The sequence below is a fragment of the Myotis myotis genome, unplaced genomic scaffold, assembly GCF_014108235.1.
Source record: "Myotis myotis isolate mMyoMyo1 unplaced genomic scaffold, mMyoMyo1.p scaffold_m19_p_16, whole genome shotgun sequence".
Classification (NCBI taxonomy): Eukaryota; Metazoa; Chordata; class Mammalia; order Chiroptera; family Vespertilionidae; genus Myotis; species Myotis myotis.
In genome coordinates, this window is record NW_023416320.1 from 26,865,209 (window position 1) to 26,891,810 (window position 26,602).

The following is a 26,602-nucleotide window of genomic DNA, read 5'->3' on the forward strand; positions in this document are numbered from 1 at the left end:
CCAGGATCATCTTTCTAAAAGACATGCCTGATCATGATTCTGCTGGCTTCCCACTCTGTAAGTAAGAGCCAGATTCCTTTCCATGGCATTTAGCTCTCTTCTTAATCTATTTTTGGCCTGGGTTTCATTTTCTTCATCTCTAAGGACTCCTCCAACATAAAATTGATGGTTATTGGAAGAATTTCTGATACTAATGCAGTCATCTCTTAATAGGTTTAATCTTGTTCAGCGAACAGCACAAGCTTGCACAGCTCTGGCCTTTAATCTTCATAGGAAGTCTGAATTCCTTGTGGCGTTAGCTGATTATTCTATTAAATGTTTCGATACAGGTAAGAAGTCCTCCTATTTGTCTTTTGAAGCAGGGTGAAATATAGACTGGAGTCCTGCAAGGGGTCTGTGGGAGCAGTCCCCAAAAGCCATCCCTCACTAGCCACAAGTTCAGGGGCTCCAGGGCCATCCTCTCGTCAGATCAGCTGGCTGTATACTCAGGGTTTCCCACAAGTACCCTCTGGCTTGATAATTCACTAGGATGATTCACAGAACTCAGGAAAGCACTATGCTTAGGATTATAGTTTTAATGTAGCAAAAGGATAGAAATTAGACCCAGCCAATGAAAGAAACATAGGGTGGAATCTGAGAAGGTTCCATTGTCCTCCAGGACACATTACGCTCTCAGCTTCTATGTGCGGCCATCCCCACTGAGTATTGCCAAACCAAGAAATTCACCCAAGCTTTGATGTCCAGAGTTTATATTGAGGCTTCATTGTGTAGGCATGATTGATTGGGTTATTGCCCTCTGGGATGAACTCGGTTTTCATCCTTTCATCCTCTCTATGGAGGTCAGGCTGCTATGTGGCCCAAAGTCCCAACCTTCTAATCACTCACATGGTTGGTCTTTCTGGTATGGCCGACCTCCACTTTGAGGTTCTCTCCTTAGCATAAACTATCAGCTGTTGTCTGAATAACACAGACATTCCTATGGCTGGGGAAGTCCCAGGGGTTTAGAGGGTGCCTCCCCAGAGCCTGGATAAAGACTATACCTCCCTTTGAAGGCCAAATTCCAGATACACAGAACAGAATAATACTTTTTAAATATAACCTATGTATTTTATACAACATTTTTTATAGAGTGTAGAGTTCTATAAACTGAACCTCTTATTCTTACTAAGAAAAAAAGGTATCTCAACTGTATTTTTTCTTGTTATTAAAGTAATTGATGTGTTATGTTTAAAACAATATATAAACTATAATAATAATAATAGTAATAATAATGCTAGCTGACATTCAGTGTTTACTCTTTGTTCTATGACTTGATACATGTTAATTAATTTTAATCATCATAATAACCCACAAAGATGAATACTTCTTATCCAAATTTTGCAAATGAGGAAATGAGGCACAGAAGTAACTTGGCCCAGGTGCCACAGTTCCTAAGTGGAAGAGCCAGGATTCCCAATCTGGTAATCTAGCTGCAGGGTCCCTGTTCTTCATCACTGCTACATGTGCTAGAGCAGCAGTTCTCAACCTGTGGGTCGCGACCCCTTTAGGGGTCGCCTAAGACCATCCTGCATATCAGATATTTACATTACGATTCATAACAGTAGCAACATTACAGTTATGAAGTAGCAACAAAAATAATTTTATGGTTGGGTCACAACATGAGGAACTGTATTTAAAGGGCCAGAAGGTTGAGAACCACTGTGCTAGAGAAAAAGCAACGGTCTTCAGTGATGCCCAGAGACATAGGGATTTTGTAATGTGACCTATCTTTCCAAGTCTGTTTTCATGCATATACCTTTTCTACATTCTAACAGACATGATCATCTATCTATATTGTTTTGTGTAATCATTTTCTTACCTCAAAAATTCATACGTATATTTGACATCATTACCAAATATTCTATCTACTCTGTTGATATTTGCACAACCAGAATTATTTAACCTATTACCTATTGATGGACTTTAAACTGTTCCCAATTTTTGGTATGACCAACACTGCTGTCACAGAAATTCTGAAAAACTAAGTCTTTATGCTTCTGTGCGATTGCTTTCCTTATATTCCACTCTGTTCTGTCTTAGTTCCATCTTTTTATAGTTTCTTCTGTCTTATTAATACCCTCCCTCCCCCATGAGGCCCCTTTGTTAAATATTGTCTCCACCTCTCCAACTATCTCCCTCTGTCTTCACTACCAAGTCCTGCATCTTTGAAGCGTCCATCAGTGGATTCTGATTCTTGCTCCCCCAACTTCATGCTACTGAGACTTCTATCTCCAAGGTCATGAGTAACTTCTTATTGTTTAAATCCTCTTTAAACTTTCATTCTACTTCTCAGTGGCATTCAACACTTTGGATGACTTTAAGAGTCTTAGTTTTCATACTGTCTTTGGTTTTTCTCCTGCCTTTCTGACAGCTTCTATAGTAGTCTCTCCCCTGGCTTCTTATACTAGTAGCAGCTCCTAGACTTTGGATTTTTGACTCAATTAAAAATAAAAAGTAGAAGAACCCACATAGGTTGTCAACTTTTAGTTTTGCTAATTGACATTAGAAAAATCATAACTTCATAAAACAAAGCTGTTTTTTTTTTTAACAAAAAGAAACGTAGAAGGATATAATACTAGATTAAAAAGCAGTACTTTAAATTTAGCTTTCTGAAAAAGTCATTATTCTTATTTTTCTCATTTCACTGAAGATTAGTGAAAAATTGACCATTAATGCCAGACTTTTTAGACTGGAGCTCAGAAACCACTGTTCTCTCCCTACGGGTTTATCTGTTCCGCTGTCTTTAGTTTTGGCATACTTTTGTGCCTTAATGTTTCCCAGATTTACATTTTTTTAAAAATCTTTATTGTTGAAAGTATTACAAATGTCCCCTTTTTTGTCCCCATTGTCCCCTCCTCCCCCCTCAGACTTTCATCTTGCTTTCTATTATCCTCATATCCATCTTTCTGGAGGGAAAAAAAGGCTGATTAAAAGATGCTTACCATAGAAAACTTGGAGACACAAAAATGTAAAGAGTAAATAAAGATCACTTATGATTTTACTACCCTCTGATAATTATCATGAACAGTTTTTGGCTGTTTTCTCTGCTTGTATGTCACACACGCATGCACATGTGCACACACATGTGCCTCAGAATCAATTTTGCAAATCAAATTCATTATCTCTTCTCCCCACACTGCTAGATCTGTTCCTCCTTATGTATTTCTCACGTTAGTTAGAAGTATCACCATCTGTTTACATAACTAAACCAGGACCACTGGAGTCTTAACTCCTCTTTCATCCATTTGACATCCATTTGATCACAAAGTCCTTTGATTTTTCTCCTTCATAGCTCTTGAATTTGTCCTTTCTGTATCACCACATTCTTAGTGTAGACTCTCCTTATCTCCTTCCTGGGTGGTTACAGCAGCAAATAAATTAGTCGTTTTGTCTAATCTCTTACTCTTTCCAATAGAGCCACTAGATGCCTCAAAATGCTCTTCCTAAAACACAGCTCAGGTGTAACACTCTCTATCATGAGAATATTCCTCACAAGAGAAAGCCCGAGCTCCCTAGCACACTGAAGGCTTTTCCTAAACCCTTTTGGCCTCATCCCCATGCCTCCATGATACATATACATGTTACTAACATGTCCTATAGTGAGTTTTATTAACGAGATACAGGCTTCCATGTTTGTAGAGATTAATGGAGGTGCCTCATAATACCTAGTCATCAGTTGGATTAGTTTTTGGATGATATATAGTGTTTTATCTGTATAACCATTTTACTTTTTACCACAGTCACCAAGGAGCTGGTTAGCTGGATGAGAGGACATGAATCATCGGTGTTTTCAATCTCTGTGCATGCATCAGGAAAGTACGCCATCACTACTTCTTCTGATACAGCACAGCTCTGGGACTTGGATACCTTTCAGAGAAAAAGAAAGCTGAATATTCTCCAGTCTGTGGGTATACAAAAGGTCAGTGAGGGGGAACATCTTGGTCTATTGTGTTTCTCAGGCTAGTTTCTTGGCCAACAGTATTTATAGATGATTTAAGAATAATGATGCATTTGTCCCACATACCAGTGTTTTCGTAACTCAACAAGCAAAGCAAAGTGGCCTATAGAATTGAAGATGTTGCCTATGGCTGCAGCTTATTACTTACTGAGCTTTTTTTCTTATTGAAAAAAATTATTATTATAGTATATAACTTCAATTTTAGCAAGCTGATAGTTTTTATTTAGCTGATTGGTTTTTATGCTTGTCAAGAGATGACACTATCTAAATAGTGGCATGATTCATTAGGAACAATTTTATAATCATTAAACTCTGGCAATTAAAATCACAGATCTAGTAATGAATAATCATGTAGGCAATAATTTATCACAGCTATTCCCCTAAAATAGCAGCTGATGCTCATTAACTTTTAAGCTTTTGCTTCTCTCAGTAGGAATAAATTTATTACTTTTCTAGAAAAATGTTGCTAATTATAATAAAAATCTTGTCACTTGTTTTTACGTATTGTATGAATTTATTTATATATTGTCACATTTTTTTTTAAATATATTTTATTGATTTTTTACAGAGAGGAGGGGAAAGGGACAGAGAGTTAGAAACATCGATAAGCTGCCTCTTGCACGCCCCCCACTGGGGATGTGCCCGCAACCAAGGTACATGCCCTTGACCAGAATCGAACCCAGGACCCTTGAGTCCACAGGCCGACGCTCTATCCGCTGAGCCAACCCGGTCAGGGCATATTTTTTGACATTGGTTTTGAAGCCATCTTTTAATGCATCCATTATAGAGTACACTGTATTCGTTACAGATTCTTTTTATATGGCCCTTATACTATAAATGCCTTCCTGAATCTTTTGGCAAGAGATCTCCCAGAGGTTGTCTCTGACAAAGTGAGCCAAAGACAAAAAGAAAGTGAGGAGCTGGATCAGGCAGGGGCAGTAGTTGAGTCATCATTTTTATTACGTCTTGTTAACATCAGTCCCGAGTAGGCTTTTTTATTTAACCAGTATTTTCCATAGAGCATTATTATGTATATGTGTATTATCGTGTGTTTTTTAGCACTGTTTATTATTGGAAAAAGATACTATTATATGTATATGAGAAAAACAGAGTTTATGACAATAGCCTGCAATTTTTGTTGAGAAAATTATGGCTTACAATTCCCTGAAATTCTTGTATAATATTACTATTAGAATCACTTCTTAACTGTATGTATATAATAAGCTGGGTGACAGTAACACAAATTGGAGTCAAGGTTGCAGAAGTATTTCAGAAAGAGCCTTATTAACCCACTATTTTTTGTAACACTGGGGAAAGCCACCGTAGTTTTGGTGTTTGATTTTCCTCTGGACAGTCATTCTGGCTTGCTGTCTGTCATGACTGTGACAATAGCCATATCCAGATTCTAAATCAGTGATGGCAAACCTTTTGAGCTCGGCGTGCCAGCATTTTGAAAACCCTAACTTAACTCTGGTGTCGTGTCACGTATAGAAATTTTTTGATATTTGCAGCCATAGTAAAACAAAGACTTATATTTTTGATATTTATTTTATATATTATATTTAAATGCCATTTAACAAAGAAAAATCAACCAAAAAAATGAGTTCGCGTGTCACCTCTGACACATGTGTCATAGGTTCACCATCACTGTTCTAAATACTCAAGAGACACTCCAATCCACTGTTAAAAGACACTGAAAACTTCACCTCCAAAGAATGCAGCATTCCAAGAGAAACAGGCTTCCTTCTGACACTGGTAACATCGCAAAAGTGTGTGACAAACAAACCAGGGATTGGAATGAGAGGCCACGACTTCTTAAAGGTGCTCTGCTGCCTCATTGAGTCCTATTCCTCTTTTTCTAGCACAGAAACAGTCACATATTTAAAAATAATAATAAAGCTTTAAAGACACAGCTGTAGAAACAATGACAAAATGTGTTCAAATATAAAGTGTTGTAATAACCTGTATAGTTAAGGAGGCTCTTCTAGATTGGAATCAAAGAATAAATAGCTGGAGATGTAACCAAGGTTCAAACCATGTGAAATGTCTCAAGCCATTTGAGGGGATTTATTTTGAGAGGCTGGGCAGGAATATTTTGTCCTTAATGCATTGGTTTCTTCCATTTTCTTTCCTTACTTTCCTTCCTTCCTTCCTTCCCTCTTTTCGTGTGTTTTACAGAGATGACACACAAAATTATATTTGAGGCCATTGAAACTCATGAGAAATTAGTAAAATTATATTTTCAACTTTGCTATCAATTTTAGTCTTACTTGTCCATTAAATAAATTGAATCTCTAAAAAAATATGATCATGTATTTGTTTTCCACTTTTTTACATTTTTTATAAGTAATGCTCAACAAACATTTATCTTAAAGCACTTTACTGATTCCCCACCACCAAAGGATTAACTCTTAGAAACAGATTGACTAGTTCAGAAGAGATAAGTATTTTTAAGGCTGTTGAGATTTGCTGTACAGTATTTTTAACCAGTTTTGACTACCAGCAGCAGTGTGTGACCGTGCCCTTTTCCAATGCTTTCACCATTTATTACCTTTAACATTTATCAGTAGTTAGTATTTAATGTAGTGCTTATATAAGTATATAGTTTGTAACTATAATACACATGTGAGTATATGTATAGTTGTGTATACATATATGTGGGTATTATTTTTAAGTAAATTTGATTCACATAAAATGGTATCTTGTTATTTTCATTTGAATCTTTACTAAGGTTAAATATTTTTAAATTGCTACTTAGTATTTTTATGAATTGCCTAGTCATTATAGTCACCTATTTTTTATTTAAAGGATTTTACCTTTTCTTTTTAGTTTATAATGGTATGTGAAATATCAGTATTAGCCCCTTTCATATATTGTGAATGTATTTTTCTCTAGTTCAAGAAAAAATAATTTTTAAAAAGAATGTTTGGCTAATTGTATAATTGTAAATTTAAGGAGGGCTATACGATCCTTATATGACAATGACTTTTTTCTTCATCTGTAGGTTTTCTTTCTCCCATTAAGTAATACCATCCTCAGCTGCTTTAAAGATAATTCCATCTTCGCCTGGGAATGTGATACACTTTTTTGCAAATATCAATTGCCAGCTCCACCCGAAAGCTCTAGCATACTGTACAAAGTGTTTGCTGTGACCAGGTAATGTGCATTTTAAGACACTGAGAATTTTTAAGAAATTTAACTTTCAGTAAAGTTTTATAAATTTCCATTCAGTATCTTTTTTTTTTTTTTTTTTTAAAAATATATTCCATTGATTTTTCACAGAGAGGAAGGGAGAGAGACAGAGAGTCAGAAACATCGATGAGAGAGAAACATCGACCAGCTGCCCCCTGCACATCTCCCACTGGAGATGTGCCCGCAACCCAAGCACATGCCCCCGACCGGAATCGAACCCGGGACCCCCCAGTCCGCAGGCCGACGCTCCATCCACTGAGCCAAACCGGTTTCGGCTCCATTCAGTATCTTACTTCAAACTTAGATATAGCCTGTAGAACTTGTTTTACTTTATTGTGGAAAATTTCCAATATACATAAAAATATGAAAGTACATGGAGTCCTAATTACAATACTTTCATTAGCTATAATCATCATCAGCTAATAGGCACTTTTTTTTAAAATCTATAACTCCACCTACTGCTTCTCTACTGCATTGTCTTAAAGCAAAGCCCAAGCATATCATTTCAGCCATAAATATTTCAATGTGTATTTTTAAAGGATAAGGGCACTTTTTGAATAACTATAGTCAGGCGTAGCTCTCCTCCTTCCCCAGCTCTGCACGGTTCTTTACAGAATTGCTCAGCTGAGATCAGGCTCATTTATTTGTTTGCTTGCCTTCCTTTAGACCAGGGGTGGGGAATGTCCAGCCCGCGGGCCATATAAGGCCTTCGAAATCATTTGGTCAGTCCCTGCCAAGGCATTAGGGGTGAGTTAATGATGACCAAATATAGCAGGCTCATTTTAAGTTGATAATTTTGTATGGCCCATGAATGATTTTATAAATATCCAAATGGCCCTTGACAGAAAAAGGTTCCCCACTCCTCCTCTAAACTGAAAATCCCCTAAGATTAGGGTCTTACATGTCTGTTCACTCCTGTGTCCCTGGCATCTGGCATGAGACCTGGCTGATAGTGGACACTACAAGCCGGTGAATGAATGAGCAGCAACCTTGCAAATCAATACAGCTCATTCTTTTTGTACTTTATAAACATAAAGTAGCTTTGTTTGAGCAGGAAAACGTTTGGGGGTTTTGGTTTTTCATATAGCAATGCTGTACCAATTCTGTATAGTCATATGTGAAATGTAGAAAGTGGGATAGTGGAAACTGACTTGCGAGTATGAGATAAAATCTAAACGTTACTCCAAAACCCCCAATTAAGTCATCAAACAAATATTTGTTAAGCTGGTTTCTTAGCACAATAGGTAAAAAAAATATGTGTACTGTAAACATGAGCTTTCCCAATGGTTGTCACTGGGTGCATGGGACCATGTAAATTAATAAGATTAAGAATTAATTTCCTTAGAGGCACTAGCCACATGTAAGCTCTCAGTCACATGTGGCTCGTAGTGACCATATTGGCAGCGTGGGTACAGAACCTTCCCATCATCATTTGGGTCATATGGGACAGTGCCACTGTGAACAATTCAGCTCGTCTTACTTTCTCGCCTTTTTATTATCTAGAGATGGCCGAGTCCTGGCCGCTGGAGGCAAATCAAACCATCTTCATTTGTGGTGCTTAGAAGCAAAACAGCTATTTAGAATTATCCAGATGCCTACTAAAGTTCGAGCCATTCGCCACCTAGAGTTTCTTCCTGATAGTTTTGATGCTGGTTCTAACCAGGTTGGTAACATAACCCAGGACATTCTCCATGCTGAGAAGGATCATACCAGTTTCTGAACTGTGATAGCCCTCTCATTTAACTTGTACCCTGATTGTTACAAGGACTTGACATTGCTAATCTATTGTTGAGAAGAGTCTAAAATTGAAAAAGAATTTTTTAATCTTAGGTTTCGTATGTTACTGGCAATGTACTCTTTTTCTAAAGGGTAGCTTTTCATTTTTTTTTTCCTAAGATCAGTGTATTTTAATTTCATGCCCTACTTCATAGTCTACAGGATGCTTTCACGTGTTATTTTTTATTTGAACCTTAAATTCTTTGAGCATGGGCAAGGAAGTATTCTCACCATTCTACAGGTTATGACACTAAAGCATAGAAACTTAAATGACCTATCAATACTCCTGTTGATTGTAATGATTAAAGGTGAGACTAGAGCTACAATGTTCTCACTTTGTTGAACAGTGTTTTATCTGCCATAATTGCTCACCTCAATCCTATGAAACATGTTTCTTTGCATCTTGCCTTAGTATACAGAGTGTTTTCCCACCCCACCCCCAACACACATCTTTTTTCTTTTTACTAGTTGAGTATAGTCTGACCTTAACTTTTAAAAAAAATTATTAAAAATTTTGAATTACAGTTTACATTCAATATTATGTTGTATTAGTTTCAGTTATATAGCATAATGGTTAGACAACCATATGCTTTACAAAGCATTCCCCCCAATATTTCCAGTACCCAACAGGCACCATAGATGGCTATTAAAATATTATTGACTATATACCTTCTATGCTGTACTTTACATTCCTGTCACTATTTTGTAACTTCCATTAACTCTTTTTGTTTTAAATTGGTTATCTTGGGTCTTACACTTTAACAAATTTTTGTATATGCCCATGATGTGTGTGTGTATGTATATGTATTGTGTGTATATGTTTATTATATCTATCTTCAATTTTTAAAATTTTTGTTATTGTTGACAGTATTACAGATGCCCCCTGTTTTCTCCCCACTTCCCCCCTCTATCCAGCTTCACCCTTAAGTTTTTTAATAGGTAATACAGTCACATGGTTGTAAACATAAATATATATATATAGGCAAACAGTGAAATCTCTTACTCCTCCCTCTCTCCCAGTTGCCCAGTTATTGACTCTCCATACCCACTGTTGTTAGTCTTTCGTTTTCCCCACTTTTTCTATAGCTGTGCACCTTGCTTTTCTTCACTTAATTTATCTTGAAGATAATTCTTTATCACTGCAGAACTTCATATTTTATAGTGTTCCACAATTTTTTAACCGGTCTTATTAGTGGGCACTTCACCTTTTTTTTAAAGTTCTTTTCTTTTACAAATAATACTTCACTGAATACCTTTTTGCACGCAACATCCACACAGCCTGTCTGTAGGACAAAATCCCAGAATTGAAATAGTGGTATCGGGTGTATGTTCTGTAAATGTGATGGGTGCCCTCTGGAGAGGTTGCATCAGCTGTGAATGAGGGCGTTTCCTACAACCTGACCAACAGAGGACATGCTTTTTAGATTGTCACCTTCAAACTGCTTCCAACCACTTCCAAACTGTGGTCTTCCATAGTTGCTTACTCATTTCTAATATGTTTTTAATTTTGCAAAATATGAGTTAAAATTTTATTTACCTTTAAAAGACTAGTTCTCCTCTTACCTCTCCACTATTCTTGCAACTCAGAAACTTTCTACGTTCCCCAAATGTTAGTTATAGCAGCTGAAAGCACGTCGACCTGGGGAACCTCACTGAGAGTCACAGGTGCGGGAGCAGCAGGATGGATGTTAGCTTTGATCAAACTGTGGGACAGTGAGGAATACACAGGTTCACCAGCCTCACTTCCCACAGCCAGTGTGGAGACCAAAGTGAAGAACTGTCTCATCTCCTGTGTTCTCTCTGTAGGGATTAGGGGCGGTCTCATGCCTGCCTGCGGGAAGGGAGGATTCAGAGGTGACCTTTCTATAAAGTTCCCCAGGGTGGGCTCTGACTTGTTCTGAGGAAAGCCAGGCTTCTCTGGACCTGAATAGGCAAATCTCCATGAACCAGAATTGGGGATTTGAAAATATATAACAATCCTCTGAGAATATGATCTCCAACTGTCCTTGTCTCAAAAAAATACATATATAAGTATGCACACGTACATACGGGTGTGTATAGTTTGGCTTTCAGACTTTTGACTTGACTTGGTTTCTCTCTACTGTTAGGCTCTTGGAGTGCTAAGTCAAGATGGTATTATGAGATTCATCAATATACAGACTTGTAAACTTCTCTTTGAAATCGGGAGCCTTGACGAAGGAATCAGCTCATCGGTAATTAGCCCACATGGACGGTACATTGCATGTGTTATGGAAAATGGAAGTCTGAACATATATTCAGTTCAAGCTTTAACACAAGAAATAAATAAGGTATGTTATCAAGTAAATAATATCAATATTTTTAATATGATTTTTTCTTGATTTTTAGAGAGAGAGGAAGGGAGAGGGATAGAGAGAGAAACAGCGATGAGAGAAAAACTGCATCAATTGGCTGCCTCCTACTGGGGATTGAGCCTGCAACTCAGGCATGTCCCCTGACCGTGAATGAAACCAGTTACCTCTTGGCTCCTGGGTTGATGCTCAACCACTGAGCTACACCGGCCGGGCAATAACATCAATTTTTTAAAAAAAACTTACACGTATCATCAAAAATAAAATCTTTATGCTACAAACTTCTAACGTCCTTGGACTGTATCCATTTTTCAGGATATATTTTCTTTTACTCCCAAAGCTGTATCTCCAGACTTGATCTCTCACTTATCCTCCATTCTTAAATGTCTGCCTTTCTCAAGGGCATCAGTCTGATGTCCCTGCCCCATGCAAGGTGCCCCCCATAACCTGCTCCCCAAAGGAGGCCTTTGGTTCCAGTCTCTTTGTTTCTGTCTCACTCTTCCTTCTCGAAACCTTGGAGCACTGTGACTCTTCCTATTTCTTTATTTCCTAAATCTAGTCAATACTAAGTCATTAATTTCTTCAGTTTGAAATATATATATGTGCTGCCTGTCCTCCACCCATATTAGCCACCCTTGTATTGGTCTTCATTAACTGCTCTTGAATAACAGTTATTTAAGCAGATATTCTAAAACTCAGAGCCCTCACTGCCTGCCACTGCCCCTCAGTTTCCCTCAGAGAAAATTCACTTGCGCCCAAAGAACATTGGGGGCCTTTCCTCAGCATTGTAGAGGCCAATGTCTAACTGCCTTCCTGCTGCAAATGATCACCATGCTACTAACCTTATCACAGAATGCAAAACGGATTGTAGTCTGTGATTTACAGCCTGCTTTCATGGAATTATTAAATTCTACGTGTTGTTAATCATGTGTCTTCATGTGTATTCTTCAAAGGAATTTGGCAGAAATTTGCTTTGATTTGTTAGTCAACAAGGAAACATTCTTAGATATCTTATTTACACTTTTTGTCTGAAAAATAATTACATGTATTAAGGCTCATTATTAAATTGATCAAAACAAATTTTATAAATCATATATTAACAGGTCTATTTTCTAAGGAGAGCTACTAGATTTTTTTTTCCCCTTTAGCCACCTCCTCCTTTAGTGAAAGTGATCGAAGATTTGCCTAAACGTAAACTGACTTCTGGTGATTTTAAGATGAAAGTAACATCAGGAAGAGTACAGCGGCCAGCAAAATCAAAGGAAAACAAAATACAGACCAGAATATTAAAGCAAGACCTGACTGGCCATCTTGAAAATAAAGAGGTAAGAACACATCATGATTAAACTTCCGTTTGTCATAACTGCCGTAAACAAGGCTCATGCTTTCTAGGCCATCATCATTCTTCCCTCTCTTAGGAAGTAAAAAAAAATAATATGAAGAGAAGAAAGTAGTATAACTAAGATTATAATGTGCTTAAAATTTTTTTTAATATAAAAAAAATGTTAATATAAAATTAACACATGCTTCTGCTTTTGTAAAAGTCAAACCATATAGAATTGCACCATCAAATATCCCAGCCCCTTGTGGCTGATGAGTACTTGAGACATGGCTAGTCTGCGCTGAGATCTACTGTACATGTGAAACACACATCAGGCATTGAAGACTTAGTGTGAACAAAAGAATGTAGCATATCTTAATAATTAATTACTTTATGCTGATTATATGTTGAAATTATAACATTTTTATTATATTCAGTTAAATAATATATATTATTCAACTTAATTTTACCTGCTTCTTTTTACTTTTCTACTGTGGTTCCTAGAATGTTTTAGATGACATTTGTGACTTGCATTATCTGTTAGACAGTGATGGTACAGAAGGTTATAAACGGAAAACTGAAAGCATACTTTCTTCCTTCCTGTTTCCTAGCTCACTCTTCGTCTCACTCCCCAGAGGCTACTGTTTTTAATAGTTGTTGACATCCTTTCTGAAGTTTTCTGTGCATATGTAAACATATGTATATCTGCATATATTATTTTTAAGTTTTACAGCAATGTAATCTTACTTTAGCACTGTTCCATAGCTTGCTTTTATCACTTAACAGATTGAATATCTGTTTATATTAGTACATATAGTGCTACAATGTTTAAAAAATATTTGCATAGTACTGCATTATGGATATGCTTTAATTTATCTAACTAGTACTCTGCTGGCTGGCACTTAGGTTGTATTGTCAGTCTTCTGTTAACACAATCTGTGATGCAGTGAATATCCTTGTACAATTATATTTGAACATTTGCACAAATGTGTCTGTAGACGTAGATATTTTAAAGTCGGAGTGTGTGCATAAAAATTTTGATAGTAATAGCCAAATTTTCTATAAAAAGGATGTACCAATTTGTCTTTTTGCCTTGTCTGAGATGATCTGTTACCGTCTGTGTGTGTGTGTGTGTGTGTGTGTGTGTGAGAGAGAGAGAGAGAGAGAGAGAGTCCAATGACATAAAAATATTTCTTACTATGTCTTGTGTTGTACAGCCACTGTGGGCTAGTTTACCTTTTCAGTTTTATGATTATGACATTTACTGATATTTTTTCTTTATAGAATGAATTGCCAGATGGATTAAATAAAAAACGTTTACAAATCTTATTAAAAGGCTATGGTGAATATCCAACAAAATACAGGTAAAATTGAAATTCTTTCATGTTAAATCGGTTTTACCCCCCAGATTTTTCTTGGTAAAAAATTACATTTTCATTTCAGAATGTTCATCTGGCGCTCTCTGCTACAGTTGCCTGAAAATCATACTGCATTTAGTAGCTTGATAGATAAAGGTGTCCACATGGCATTTCTCAACCTTCAGAGGAAATACCCCATCAAAAGTAGGAAACTACTCAGAGTATTACAGAGGTATGTTCAGTATATTGCAGCAGTGTGAATCTCCTCCAAAACGTTTATCATATACAAATGGGAAAATGGTAATTTTATAGTAGAGAAACTCAGCAGACACACCTTAACCAAGTACTCAAGTTTAAAATCGCCAGTGATGAAGCCTATCACTATATTACACATTGCTTTTGTGGTATTCTTGCCAAAAATGTATAACCTCAGTCTAGTCATGAGACTGACCCCTAAGTTGAGGGGCAGTCTATGAAATAACTGTCTGGTATTCCTCAAAGTGTCAATGTCATAAAAGATGAGAGACTGAGGAACTCGCACATTGGAGGAAGTTTTGATGATGGTAACGGGATGTGAGCTAGACAATAGGGAGAGAGAATTTTCAGCAAATATACCTTCTGTATCAAATTTTTTATTATGTGAATGTATTGTCTATTCAAATAAATTTTAATAATAATCTGTTTTCTGGTCTTTATTTCCTTGTTTTATTCACAGAACCCTATCTGCATTGGCGCACTGGTCTGCCATCTTTAGTGACACACCGTATCTTCCACTCCTGGCATTTCCATTTGTAAAATTATTCCAGAACAACCAACTCATCTGTTTTGAAGTTGTTGCTACTCTCATAAGTAAGTAAATAAGCATTAAATGAAACCAGGATTGAATTCTTGTACATTTCCCTGATGTCTTTGCACCTTTGCCACATTTAACAAATCTAGTGTGAAACAGTCAGCTATAGAGCATAAAATAGTGCAGCCACTTACACATAAACCTCTCATTTACAAGAATATTTGGATAGTTGTATTTTAGAAGACACTGTTATAGCTAATTGTTGGTAAGAAGGAAGCAGATGGGTTTCCTACTAAAAGTCAGTTATTATTCATAGGACGTAGTAAGCATATAAAGCACTTAGTACACAATGCCGGTTGTGGCAAGTGCTGGCCGCTACCTCCTTCTCATCTTCCATAGCTGACGTTTGAGAACTTCCTGTGTGCCAGGTACCATCTCAGTATTTTGTCTCTATTAACTCATTTAATCCTTAAAACAATCTATGAGGTAGGTGGTGTTACTGTCCCCTTTCTATAGATGAGGAAACCGAGGCACAGAGAGTTTAAGTTCCCAAGGTTAGCTTGGTTGCAGAACAAGGATTGGACCAGGTAGGCAGAGCCTTTAGCCTGTATTCCCAATCGTGGTGTTGACTGCTTTTCATCGTCCTCTACACTGACAAGTGAGTCATTGTTTCCATGTTGGCTGATCAGATCAGTTGAACAATTGATAAACTGGACTCAAATTATAGGTTGTTTTAACAAACATAACTAATCTTATATGTATTTTTAAATTACTTAGAGTGTTTTTCTTATACACAGAAGGGAGGAGGTAATTATCACAATAAAATTCTGAAAAGATCCAGGTGTACATATTGGAATATTTCTCTTTACATTGTTTTTTTGTTGATTTTATGACATTGTATTTGCTTTGATAAGTTTTCACTGATCATTGAAGAAAATATAGGAAAATATACAAAAGAAAAGAAAATCTACCAATATTCTTTTCCCCCAAGATAATCTCTGATAATATATAAGTGAATTTCTTATAAGAGCATTTCCCCCAAATCATTATGTATTTCATCTTTAGGTACACTGTAATTTATCCCTCAACTGCTATGCTTCTGGGGGTTTTCCTAAATTTTTCACACTTTTAGGCTGTTTTTTATTTTTATAATCATATTACTTTTATTTAAGGTGTTGTATACATTTTCCTTATTTTATAAACTTTATAACCATTTTATTGACTGTAGTATTTCATAGTGTGTGTGTACTAATTTAATCTATTGTTGGACATTTAGGTTGTTTGTAATTTTTACTTGTTATAAGTTAACAATGTTATAATTATATTCACATGCAAATATTTATAATAATTATTATTGGGTAGATTTCAATAATTGGTATTATTATGTCATAAAATATGAATTTCTAATTGATTCCCCAAAAGGGTTGTACTAGTTTGCCCTGCCAGTAACACTAAGAGTTTTATTTTAAAAGGAAAAGAAACAAATCAAGGGGGTGTGAGAGGTAGAAGAGGATAGAGGGGGGATTAATGATGATGAAAGGAGACTTGACTTGGGGTGTGAACACACAATACGGTATACAGTATTAGAAACAAATCAACAAGAAAGTGCCTTGTAGCTGGGATCAGGAATGCTTTGGGAAGTTTTGTTTTAATTTTTCGTTTGTTTGTTTCTCACTGACTGCTCTGAAGAAATTGGCAAATTTCTGTTAACCTAAAATATTATGTTAACATGATGGAATTTTTAAATCTATTTTTCTAGAATTTAAAGAGTTATGTTTTTTTCTTTATTATTAATGGGCATGCAGAGAACATGAAGAGTGGATACATTTAAAAATTGCAAAGTTCTTTGATAATATAGAAAGGTAAAGATAACTTTCCCGTTTTTTTCTTCATAGCCAATTGGTGTCAACACTGGTTTGAGTATTTTCCTAACCCTCCTATCAATATTCTTAGCATGATAGAAAATGTCCTGGCTTTTCATGACAAGGAGCTGCTGCAGCACTTCATAGATCGTGACGTAACTTCCCAGGTAAGAAGTGTCAGGTTCTTACAATAGCATAACTTACTTTGGAAACTAGCATTAGTTCTATTACAAATAAAACAGTATTTTCTTGAGAGAGTATAATAAAAAACATACTATTGTATTTTTAACAGTATTTCATTCTCTTTCCTCATTTAAACTGCTTTCCTGAAAGTCTATAAAGAAGGGTCCAAATTAAGGTAGTTCTTTACTTAATTATGTTTTAAATGTAATAATTTTAATAACTGAACCAAACGTAAGGAGTTATTAGAAATGATGTTATGACTTTTCTCTAGGAAACTAATACACTTTTTCTTATTTGTTTTAGCTATATGCATGGCCTCTTCTTGAAACTGTGTTCTCAGAAGTACTGACAAGAGAGGAGTGGCTAAAATTATTTGATAATGTCTTTTCCAACCATCCTTCATTCCTGCTGATGACCGTTGTAGCCTACAACATATGTTCTAGAGCTCCTTTGCTCAACTGTGATCGTAAAGATGATTTTGAGGTAAATTAGCAGTTCTCAAATTTTATTTCTTTCCATTGAAAAACCCAATTTTTTGAGTACCTATTGTATGTCAGGTCCTGGTACGAAGGGGTAGGAATATAGTGGAGAGCAAGTTATAGCACAGCCATGTTCTTTCATTGTTTGTAAACAATTCAGCAGGCAATTGCAGCAGATTGTTAGTCTTAACATCTTAGCTTCAGAAAAGAATCATGATAATATGGGAGTTTTGTCCTTTTTTCCCTGTATAAAGGATATTTAACAATGGGGTTTATTCTGTACATGATCTTATCACAGTGACCCATCTGGTCTGTGATCATCTGAATGCTTATTACATGTGCTGAATGGTAACTGAGAATTTTGAGGCTTGGCAGGAGAGTGACTGAAAGCAAGCATTAGAGATGCTTTTGAAAAGGAGAGGCTCTTTTGGTAGACAGGCCGAATTAAATTGGGCTTTGTTTGTTTTTTTGTTTCTTATTTTGTGATCCCTGTCAAATTAAACTTTATTTTTACTTTATGCTCACAAGATATATATGTGTATGTGGGGGGTGGGGGGAGCAGTGTGTACAGGGTGTTTTAGGTGACTTTGTGAAACATGGAGTTTATTCTTGTATTGTTATTTATGTTATTTATTATTGTATTTTCCATACGAACAACTATAAACCTACTTTTGCCCCATCCTGTATGAATTTGGATCTGCCAGCAGAACAAGATAATGTGAAAATTTTTCAGATTTTTAAAAAAATCAAGCTAATTTCTTTTCAAAGGCTAATTTTTCCCCCCAATTTATTTATTTTGCATTTTGAAGGAATAAAATCCAAGTAGAAGCATTTGTTCCAATATTGAAGTATTCTTCTATTATTTAAGAAGCCTTCATTTTGAGTTAATATTTTAAAGTGTTATTTTGAAAGTGTGTAATATGGTGGTTAAATTTTTTTACATTTTGAAAATATAAAATTGGATCTTCATTTTAGAATTTGGGTTAAGGAAAGCTTCAATGAATTTGGAAAAAGAAATCCTCTTCATGATAAATTTATAGTTACTTTTTTCAAAAAATATATTTTATTGATTTTTTACAGAGAGGAAGGGAGAGGGCTAGAGAGTTAGAAACATCGATGGGACAGAAACATTGATCAGCTGCCTCCTGAACACCCCCCACTGGGGATGTGCCCACAACCAAGGTACATGCCCTTGACCGGAATCGAACCTGGGACCCTTCAGTCCGCAGGCCGACGCTCTATCCACTGAGCCAAACTGGTTAGGGCTATAGTTACATTTTTAAACTCCCATTTTAATTCTACCTGGAAATGCTTTGTTAGGTAAATCTCGATTTAAACACAAATTTTTCTTACAGTACTTTTTTCACCATCGGAATAACCTGGACATAAGTGTTGTAATTAGGGAAGTTTATCATCTCATGGATACCACACCTGCTGACATTCAGCCAGAGAGGGTGCTCAGTGGTTTTGTGGCACTGACAAAAGGACAGTATCCAGTATTTAACCAGTATCCCAAGTTCATTGTGGACTGTCAGACACAGGAACGCGAACGAATAAGGAATGATGAATTGGATTACTTACGAGAGAGGTAATCATGGGAAAGTTGTTCTTCAATAGAAACAAAATCTATTATAACTATAAACAAGAAAAGTTTTTATGAAAAATACATGTGAAATGATTATGTATTTGTGTAAAATTACCATTTGAAGGCTGGAAATATCTCTAACGATATTTAATTCTTACATATAGAAGGAAAACAATTATCTACTAGTATTATCAGTTATGCATTTTGTGTTTTGGTTGTTCTTGGACTTAAGTTTTCTTGTTTGATTTTCACATAATAATAAATATTACCTACTTAAGGCAGACGGTTAAGAATATGCAAGCTGAAGTGGACCAACAACGAGCTGAAGATGAAGCTTGGTGCCAAAAACAAGAACTACTCCATAAAGCTGAAGAAACCAGGAGAGAAATGCTCCTACACGAGGAGGAGAAGATGCTACAGCAAAGACAGAGGTATGTTTTATCAGCTTGAAAAAGTCTGGACATACAAGTTAGTTGAACAATTTTTTTTTCCATTTTTCATTACAGGAACAGCACTATATGTGTCATGACCCACTGTGGTATTTCCAGTAAGCAAATATTTAAGTTGATAAAAAGAAATCTGTATAGATACCACTTTTCAAATGTAATATAGTCAAGTGTAATTCTAAAGGTATCCTGACTATGATATAACTGCACTGATTATTCAGAGTAATACAAGATCTATGTGCCTGGGAGGACATTGTTAGAAACATTATTCTACAATGGACAGAAATGCTCTGTATTACTGTTCTGGATAAATTACCTTTGATGGAGCATAATTTTTAAAATTATGTTTTAAGTATATCTACGTGACCTGCAAATTGAAACATACAATGATTATCTCATCATGCATTTCATACTTTGAGGACAGGGGAAGAAGTATTAAATGCTTAAAGGTAAAATGGTGAAATGAATTAAGATGATCCTTTTTCTTGGGAGTGACTTTATGAAACAGATTTCTAATGTGGTTAAAAAGAGCTACCGAGCTAAGCTATTAGCCTTCTCCTAAAATTCTAAGAGAATAAGTATAATCTTTGGTAACATTGGAGCACTTTTTGGCATTCTTCCTTGAGATATAGATATCACTTGCATTAAGAGGAAGTGAGTAGTAAAGCTTAAGAAGAACATGTACATATGAGAAGGAGACTTGTCATGTGGACACTTGTCGTTTCCATGAGTGCAGACTTGTAACTGGGCATCTTTCATTTATATACTGTAAACAAAGCTGGATGCAGTGGCACCAGTGAAATTGGGAAGTGGACCTAAGTAGGTGGCAGGCCTTTCATTGTTGTGAAATGTAATGTTTTTCCATTTAAATCTATATTGGGAAATGTTTTTACTTGTTCCTCTTGGTATAACCTGTACGACTTTCCATATGAACATCTGTAACCCTATTTTTGCGCCCGCCCCCCGCATTTTGTATTTAAGACTAGCTGCTATGAAAAGGGAGCTGAAAATACAGGAAATGCACTTACAGGATGCCGCAAGAAGGCGTTTGCTGAAGCTTCAGCAAGATCAGCAGGAAATGGAACTGAGGAGACTGGATGATGAGATTGAGAGAAAGGTTTATTATCTATTATTTTTAGTACTCATGCATCCTCTTCATTTAGTTTCATTTAAATGTAATGAACACCTTTAAGTTAAATATTACCTCTGGAGCTCACAATGAATGCTAAATAGCCCCTCTAACTTAATTGACTTTTTCCCTCAGCTATTCTCATTCTCTTTCATATATTTCATTATGGTTAAATATTTTAGAAATGCCAGGAAAACTAATCAGGTTGACCAGTGTCTTTGGTGATTAAACATTCTATATTTTTATCCACTGCAAATTTAAATTGCTCAGGTTTTACTAACTTGGAATATTGGCTAATGCAATATGGTAAGAACTGTCATCTGTTCTCCCAGTATGGTAGATGAGCATATGATAATTGTGCTTTCTTTTTTAGAAAATCAGGCTTAATTTTAACTCCGACATTATTCGTAGATTCCACAGTGAATGTTAATATAATATCAATTACTCTGGTTTCAAAAACCCAGTAGCTGTTATTTTAAACACTTGTAGTGGGTTGTTCAGATTAAAAGATTACTAAATCTAGTAAACAAAAATTATTTTGTAAATTCTTTTTGGTATTGACAGTTTGTGGTTTTCTTTGAATGTAGGTAAATATGAGAGATCGAGAAATTGCTACCACAGCCAAAGACCTAGAAATGAGACATCTGGAACTTGAATCACAAAAAAGACTTTATGAGAAGGTATAAATCAGCTATTTCCAATATAAGAAAAACAGGGTTCATACAAACTCTTTTTAGACTGTATTTTTCATGGTTTTTTAATGTGTTGTTTTTTTTTTAAGAAAAACGTAGTGTCATCTAGGATTGTAAGGTAGCAAAAATGTCTGAATATACAGTTTGTTGTTTTTATTTTTTGCCTCATCAAACTCTTTTCCTAAATGCTGCATATCTTTGTAGTTACCATTTGTAGTGGCTTTAATGAGCCATAACTTAAACTGTTTTTCTTCTGTTGGTAGTTTAAGTGGTTTAGAATTTTTGGCAATCAACTTCTTCATACATATATCTTCTCTGCTTATAATTGAAAAACATTTTTATTTTAAACTAATAATATGGTAATTATGCTGCAAATAGAGAGTTAGAAAAGTAGAAAAAACTCTGTTAGAAAGTAACTGCTAACTATCATCAATAAGGGTGAGTGAGGTTATTTGCTATGAACAATTGGTAATTTGCTTTTTCAACTTAAATCTTCTTTAATACTGTTTACTATCCCACCCCCACCCCCAACACCTGTACCCATTAACACTCACTCCTGTTCTCTGCCCTGGCAACCACTAATTTACTTTCTGTCTCTGTATTTACCTATTCTGGACATTTCATATAAATGAAATCTTACAATTTGTGATTTTTTGTGACAGTTTCTTTCAGGTAGCATAATGTTTTCAAGGTTCAGTCAAGGTTCAGATTCAGCTTGAGTCAGCACTTTATTATTTTTACGGCTGAATAATAAATATTCCATTGTATGGACAGATCACATTTTGTTGATTCGTTCATCAGTTGATGGATATTTGGGTTGTTTTCAGTCTTTGTCATATGTAGCCACTTAAGTCCCTCCTCAGGTAGCTTAGTGATTGGACAGATATTTCCTTAAATGCTTTGAACCAGTTAGCCTCTAGTCTTTGCCAAGGGACTCTGTGTACATCATGTTGGTGGCCCTGGAACACTTACATAGTTTACAACTCTGTCTTAGATTCCACTTTCTGGTTGTGCAAAGCCTCAGTTCACCAGAGTTGACAGCTTAGGAACTTCTGAGGTCTGAGCATTCATATAGCCCTTGGCATGTGCACAGCCTTACACTTGTACATGGCCTTCTAGAGTCCCAGGATCTATCAGAGCTTTTCAAAGCCCCCTGTGGACATCACTTCCCCATCTTTCCCTATAAAGCTTTTTGATTAGCCTGTTTATACTAACTCAGATCCATTGCCTCAGGCAGCCAATACATTCAACAGTTTCCCCTGATTGTTTTTAGCAAATGTCCCCAGGAAAAAGGCTGGACAAAGTAGTTGAGTTCCTCGTCAGGTCAAATACTAGTAAAGACAGCCTTGGGAGTGGGGTCTTTCAGAACCATTGACAGGTCAGATGATGACAGTTCTCTGGGAATGGGAGTTTGAAGGAGCGCCAACTCCATTTGCCCCCTCCATTGGCTGCCAGGCTGCTGGTTTTCCAGGCTAATGTAGAGCTTAGGGTTGGGGTGGACATAGGAATAATTAAAGTTAAAAATGCCATAATGCTTGCTGTTCTTACCAAGGTTCAGCCATGGATAAGTGCTCCCCGATTGCTGCGGGCCTTCAGTTAATTCCCGGAGTTTTGAAGAAGTTGGTTTTGCCAGGGTTCTCAGTGCCCCTGTGGATGAGAGAATTTTCAGAGCTCCTTATTCTTTTATTTTCACTGATGTCACTGATGTTTGTTTTTTACTTTGAAAATTAGATGACTACAGTTTTTATTTGTGTGCATATTAGAAATCTGGAAAAAAGGAAAGTCATTTTTGTATTCTAGCATTATTATGGATTGGTGATTTTTTTTTTTTAACAAATGGTTTTTTAAACAGAATCTTACTAGAAATCAAGAAACTGTTGCAAAAGAAATGAGAGAAGATATAGATGCCTATAGACGAAAAGTAGATCTTGAAGAACGCTCATTTCATAGATTGATAGAAGCAGATCAAACACAGAACCAAAAAGCCCAAAAGGTAAAAATGTGTTCAATTTAGTGTACACATAAAGGGAGGAATTTCCATCCGCCCTCATTGTGAAAGAAAGAATTCATGTCTTTGTTTCAGTTAGCGTAGTTTCTAGAATCTCACATTTTATTTGCAGATATTTCTTTGGCAGCCATATACATGTCTTTTGTACTCTGAGAATTTTAAGACTTAGAAAAAATGCAAAGGAAAGAATAACTATAAATTGTAGTATTCTACTATGTTACGGTCTCAGATATTGTCCCTGAGTAAATTTAGTGACAAGATATCAGGTCTCTACCTGACATACAAGCCAGTAGTTTCAAAGTATATTCTCTAAAATATTAATAACTATTATTCAGTAAAATGGAAGGTGACAAATAATATTGGAAATTCTGTCATATTGTTTTTCATGCCAAATTTGAGGATATAGTACATTGTGACTCTTTAAGAAAACTTCCCAAACTTATAAAATTTCTTGTGGAGAAATTCTGGCTTAAATGAATTGAAATAGAATATGAGATCTTCACAAAAGAATGTTCTCTATTATCCCTTAAACAGAATGCTAAGTGGGTCGGTGGCAGGGCCTGGCAAAAGCCAAGAATTGTGTAGGAGTTTCTTACCTTCTGTTCTGCAACAGTTCCTGGCTGATAACCCTACAATATTCCTACCATCTTTTTCCTTAAAGATTTTTGACCAGTCTGTAAGAATGGGCTCTCCTGACTCCTTTTCAAGGGTTTGAAACATGAAATTGTTTAATCCCACCTATCCCTTAGCCTAGACAGGGGTGGGCAAACTTTTTGACTCGAGGGCCACAATGGGTTCTTAAACTGGACCGGAGGGCCGGAACAAAAGCATGGATGGAGTGTTTGTGTGAACTAATATAAATTCAAAGTAAACATCATTACATAAAAGGGTACGGTCTTTTTTTTTTTTAGTTTTATTCATTTCAAACAGGCCGGATCCGGCCGCGGGCCGTAGTTTGCCCACGGCTGGCCTAGAAGTTCTCAACCTTACATTCCAGTCGCCTGAAGATCTCCCCCTCTGATCCCAAGGACATGCTTAGAGAGAGGAAGGAGAGAGAGAAAAACATCGATAGGTTGCCTTCTATAAACGACCAGGCATCGAACTCACAATCCGGGTATGTGCCTGACCAGGAATCGAATCGGCAACCTTTTGGTGCACCAACTGAGCCACTACGGCCGGGCTGAAGAGTTTTGTAAAAGGACCAATGCCCAGCCACCCCAGAGACTGATTTAGTTGATTTGTGGTAGGTCCTGGACATCAGTTTGCTTTAAACACCCAGAGGTGATTGAATATGCACCCAGGGTTACGAGCAGCTGCCCTGGATACATTAAGTGGGTATGCCATAATTATATATAGTCTGGTCTTGTTTCTGAAATGTACAATTTTTTCTTAGTTAATTGAAGAAAACTTGGCAAAAGCTGAACAAGCCTGTCTAAATACTGACTGGCAAATTCAGGCTTTACAAAAACAAAGGTGGAGTGATCAACAACGAAATGAATCTTACCGGGAAATGGCCAAACTCCTTCGGGAAAACAGAAGGAAAGAAATAGAAGTATTGAATGCAATGATGCAGAATGAAGCTAAAAAAGTAAGAATAATGTTATAATCTTGTTACTAATTATTTAAATTTGGAGATATTACATAACCAAATGACAAAAACATCAAACCAAGTAATTTTTTGTTGGGAAATATCTTAAAGATGATCTAAGTTTAATAGTATTGCTCAGAGAAGTCCAATATTTTTTTTTAAATATATTTTATTGATTTTTTACAGAGAGGAAGGGAGAGAGATAGAGAGTCAGAAACATCGATGAGAGAGAAACATCGATCAGCTGCCTCCTGCACATCTCCCACTGGGGATGTGCCTGCAACCCAGGTACATGCCCTTGACTGGAATCGAACCTGGGACCCTTGAGTCCGCAGGCCGACGCTCTATCCACTGAGCCAAACCGGTTTCGGCGAGAAGTCCAATATTGATGGATGCTACCTAACACTGACTAAGCATCTTCCCATTTCATTAGTGTGTCTCAGCTTCTTAGCTTGTGGAATTTGTCCTGGCTGATTGCATAATATTACTACTTTACCTAATTCTTTATACTTACAATGTAGAGGATTTGGAAGAGTTAAGAATTATATGTAGTTGCTAGTAACAAAAACCAAAATAAAAGTGATGATAAACAAGAGAGAAGTTTTTCTTTTTCACATGAGAGACGTCTGGAGGCAGGCAGTCGGGTGTTGTATCCTGACTTAAGGCCATCGGGACATTGCCTCCTCCAGCTTTTCTACCTACTTCCTGGTATGCGTCTCTCATTGTCAAGGCGAACTTAACCATCCAGGATGATGGGTTTCAGCCTCCCATACACATTCCATTCAGCAAGAAGAAGGTAGGACAGAAGTGCAAGAGACTCCATCTCCCAGAACTCCTTTCCAGAATTCCCAGATGCATTTCTAGCCACATTTGGCTACAAAGGATTTTGGAAATGAAGTCTTTTTAGCAGGGAGCATTATCATCCCAAATAGAATTAGAATTCTATTCCCAAAGAAGAACCAGAGAACGGGTTTTGAGGAGATTACTTAAGAGTATATATCACACATAATGTATCTTTTGGTTGATCCTCCCTGAACAACTCGGGGACCTGTGCTCTATGAATGTAGCAGACACAATGGCCTTCCCTAAGAAGATAACTGGCTTTCATTCATTCCTCTTTCTGCTGCTAGATCATAGTTCTATTCTGACAGCTTTCCATAATCTATTTCCTTCAAGTCACTGTTCCAGACTCATCTTCCTCCTACCCAACCTCAGGATATAACCCTTTCATTCATGGACAGGAAGGGGTGGGAGTGATGCCAGATCACTGAGGTTCTTCTCAGGAAAGTGGTGATGAAATCCCACATCTGCAAAGTAAAGATTGCTGGCACTGGGGCTAGACTGTAAAATTAGATATTACTCTCCTGTGGGTAAAATGGTGTGTTTGAGAGTACACGAAGAATCCTAGCTTTTCATGGCATGCAGAGGTCTGCCTTTGTGTCCAGTGTCCTGGGTTCTAGCTTGACTACTGTGTCTTGGAGGATTACTCAATCTCAGTCTCCTCATCAGTAACATGAAAGGGATGGACCTCTATGGTCCTCCCTGGCCCCAATGACTCTTTAAAGTTTGTTATTTAATGCATATTTAATTCATTAGCATTTCTATAAAAGACATTTGGCATATAAAAAGTTTGTATGTAGCCTGTCCGAGGTGGCTCAGAGGTTGAGTGTTGACCTATGAACCAGGTCAAGGTTCAGTTCTGGTCAGGCACATGCCCAGGTTGCAGGCGTGACCCCCAGTGGGGGTTGTGTAAGAGGCCGCTGATCAATGATTCTCTCTCATCATTGATGTTTCTATCTTTCCCTCTCCCTCCCTCTCTGAAATAAAAAAAAATATATGTATATATATATATATATATTTTTTTTT

At 36.6% G+C, this 26,602-nt stretch overlaps 1 protein-coding gene across 8 annotated transcripts in view; it reads left to right on the forward strand.

The window, feature by feature from the left end:
• The window catches only part of TBC1D31 (TBC1 domain family member 31), a 40,002-nt gene that overhangs the window by 7,805 nt on the left and 5,595 nt on the right, over positions 1-26,602 (forward strand). For 4 of the 8 annotated variants that reach the window (XM_036338202.1, XM_036338197.1, XM_036338203.1 and 1 more), the window contains exons 3-19: positions 214-329; positions 3,780-3,958; positions 7,002-7,153; positions 8,693-8,852; positions 11,074-11,274; positions 12,444-12,620; positions 13,901-13,980; positions 14,060-14,206; positions 14,690-14,823; positions 16,660-16,793; positions 17,113-17,292; positions 18,644-18,876; positions 19,152-19,304; positions 20,301-20,436; positions 21,036-21,128; positions 22,993-23,133; positions 24,542-24,736. In XM_036338202.1, the coding sequence (XP_036194095.1) occupies positions 214-329; positions 3,780-3,958; positions 7,002-7,153; positions 8,693-8,852; positions 11,074-11,274; positions 12,444-12,620; positions 13,901-13,980; positions 14,060-14,206; positions 14,690-14,823; positions 16,660-16,793; positions 17,113-17,292; positions 18,644-18,876; positions 19,152-19,304; positions 20,301-20,436; positions 21,036-21,128; positions 22,993-23,133; positions 24,542-24,736 (2,611 nt within the window). Of the gene's footprint in view, positions 1-213; positions 330-2,927; positions 3,008-3,779; positions 3,959-5,642; positions 5,819-7,001; positions 7,154-8,692; positions 8,853-11,073; positions 11,275-12,443; positions 12,621-13,900; positions 13,981-14,059; positions 14,207-14,689; positions 14,824-16,659; positions 16,794-17,112; positions 17,293-18,643; positions 18,877-19,151; positions 19,305-20,300; positions 20,437-21,035; positions 21,129-22,992; positions 23,134-24,541; positions 24,737-26,602 lie in introns of those variants that run through there. The other 4 variants (XM_036338204.1, XM_036338201.1, XM_036338205.1 and 1 more) reach the window with 4 other exon arrangements.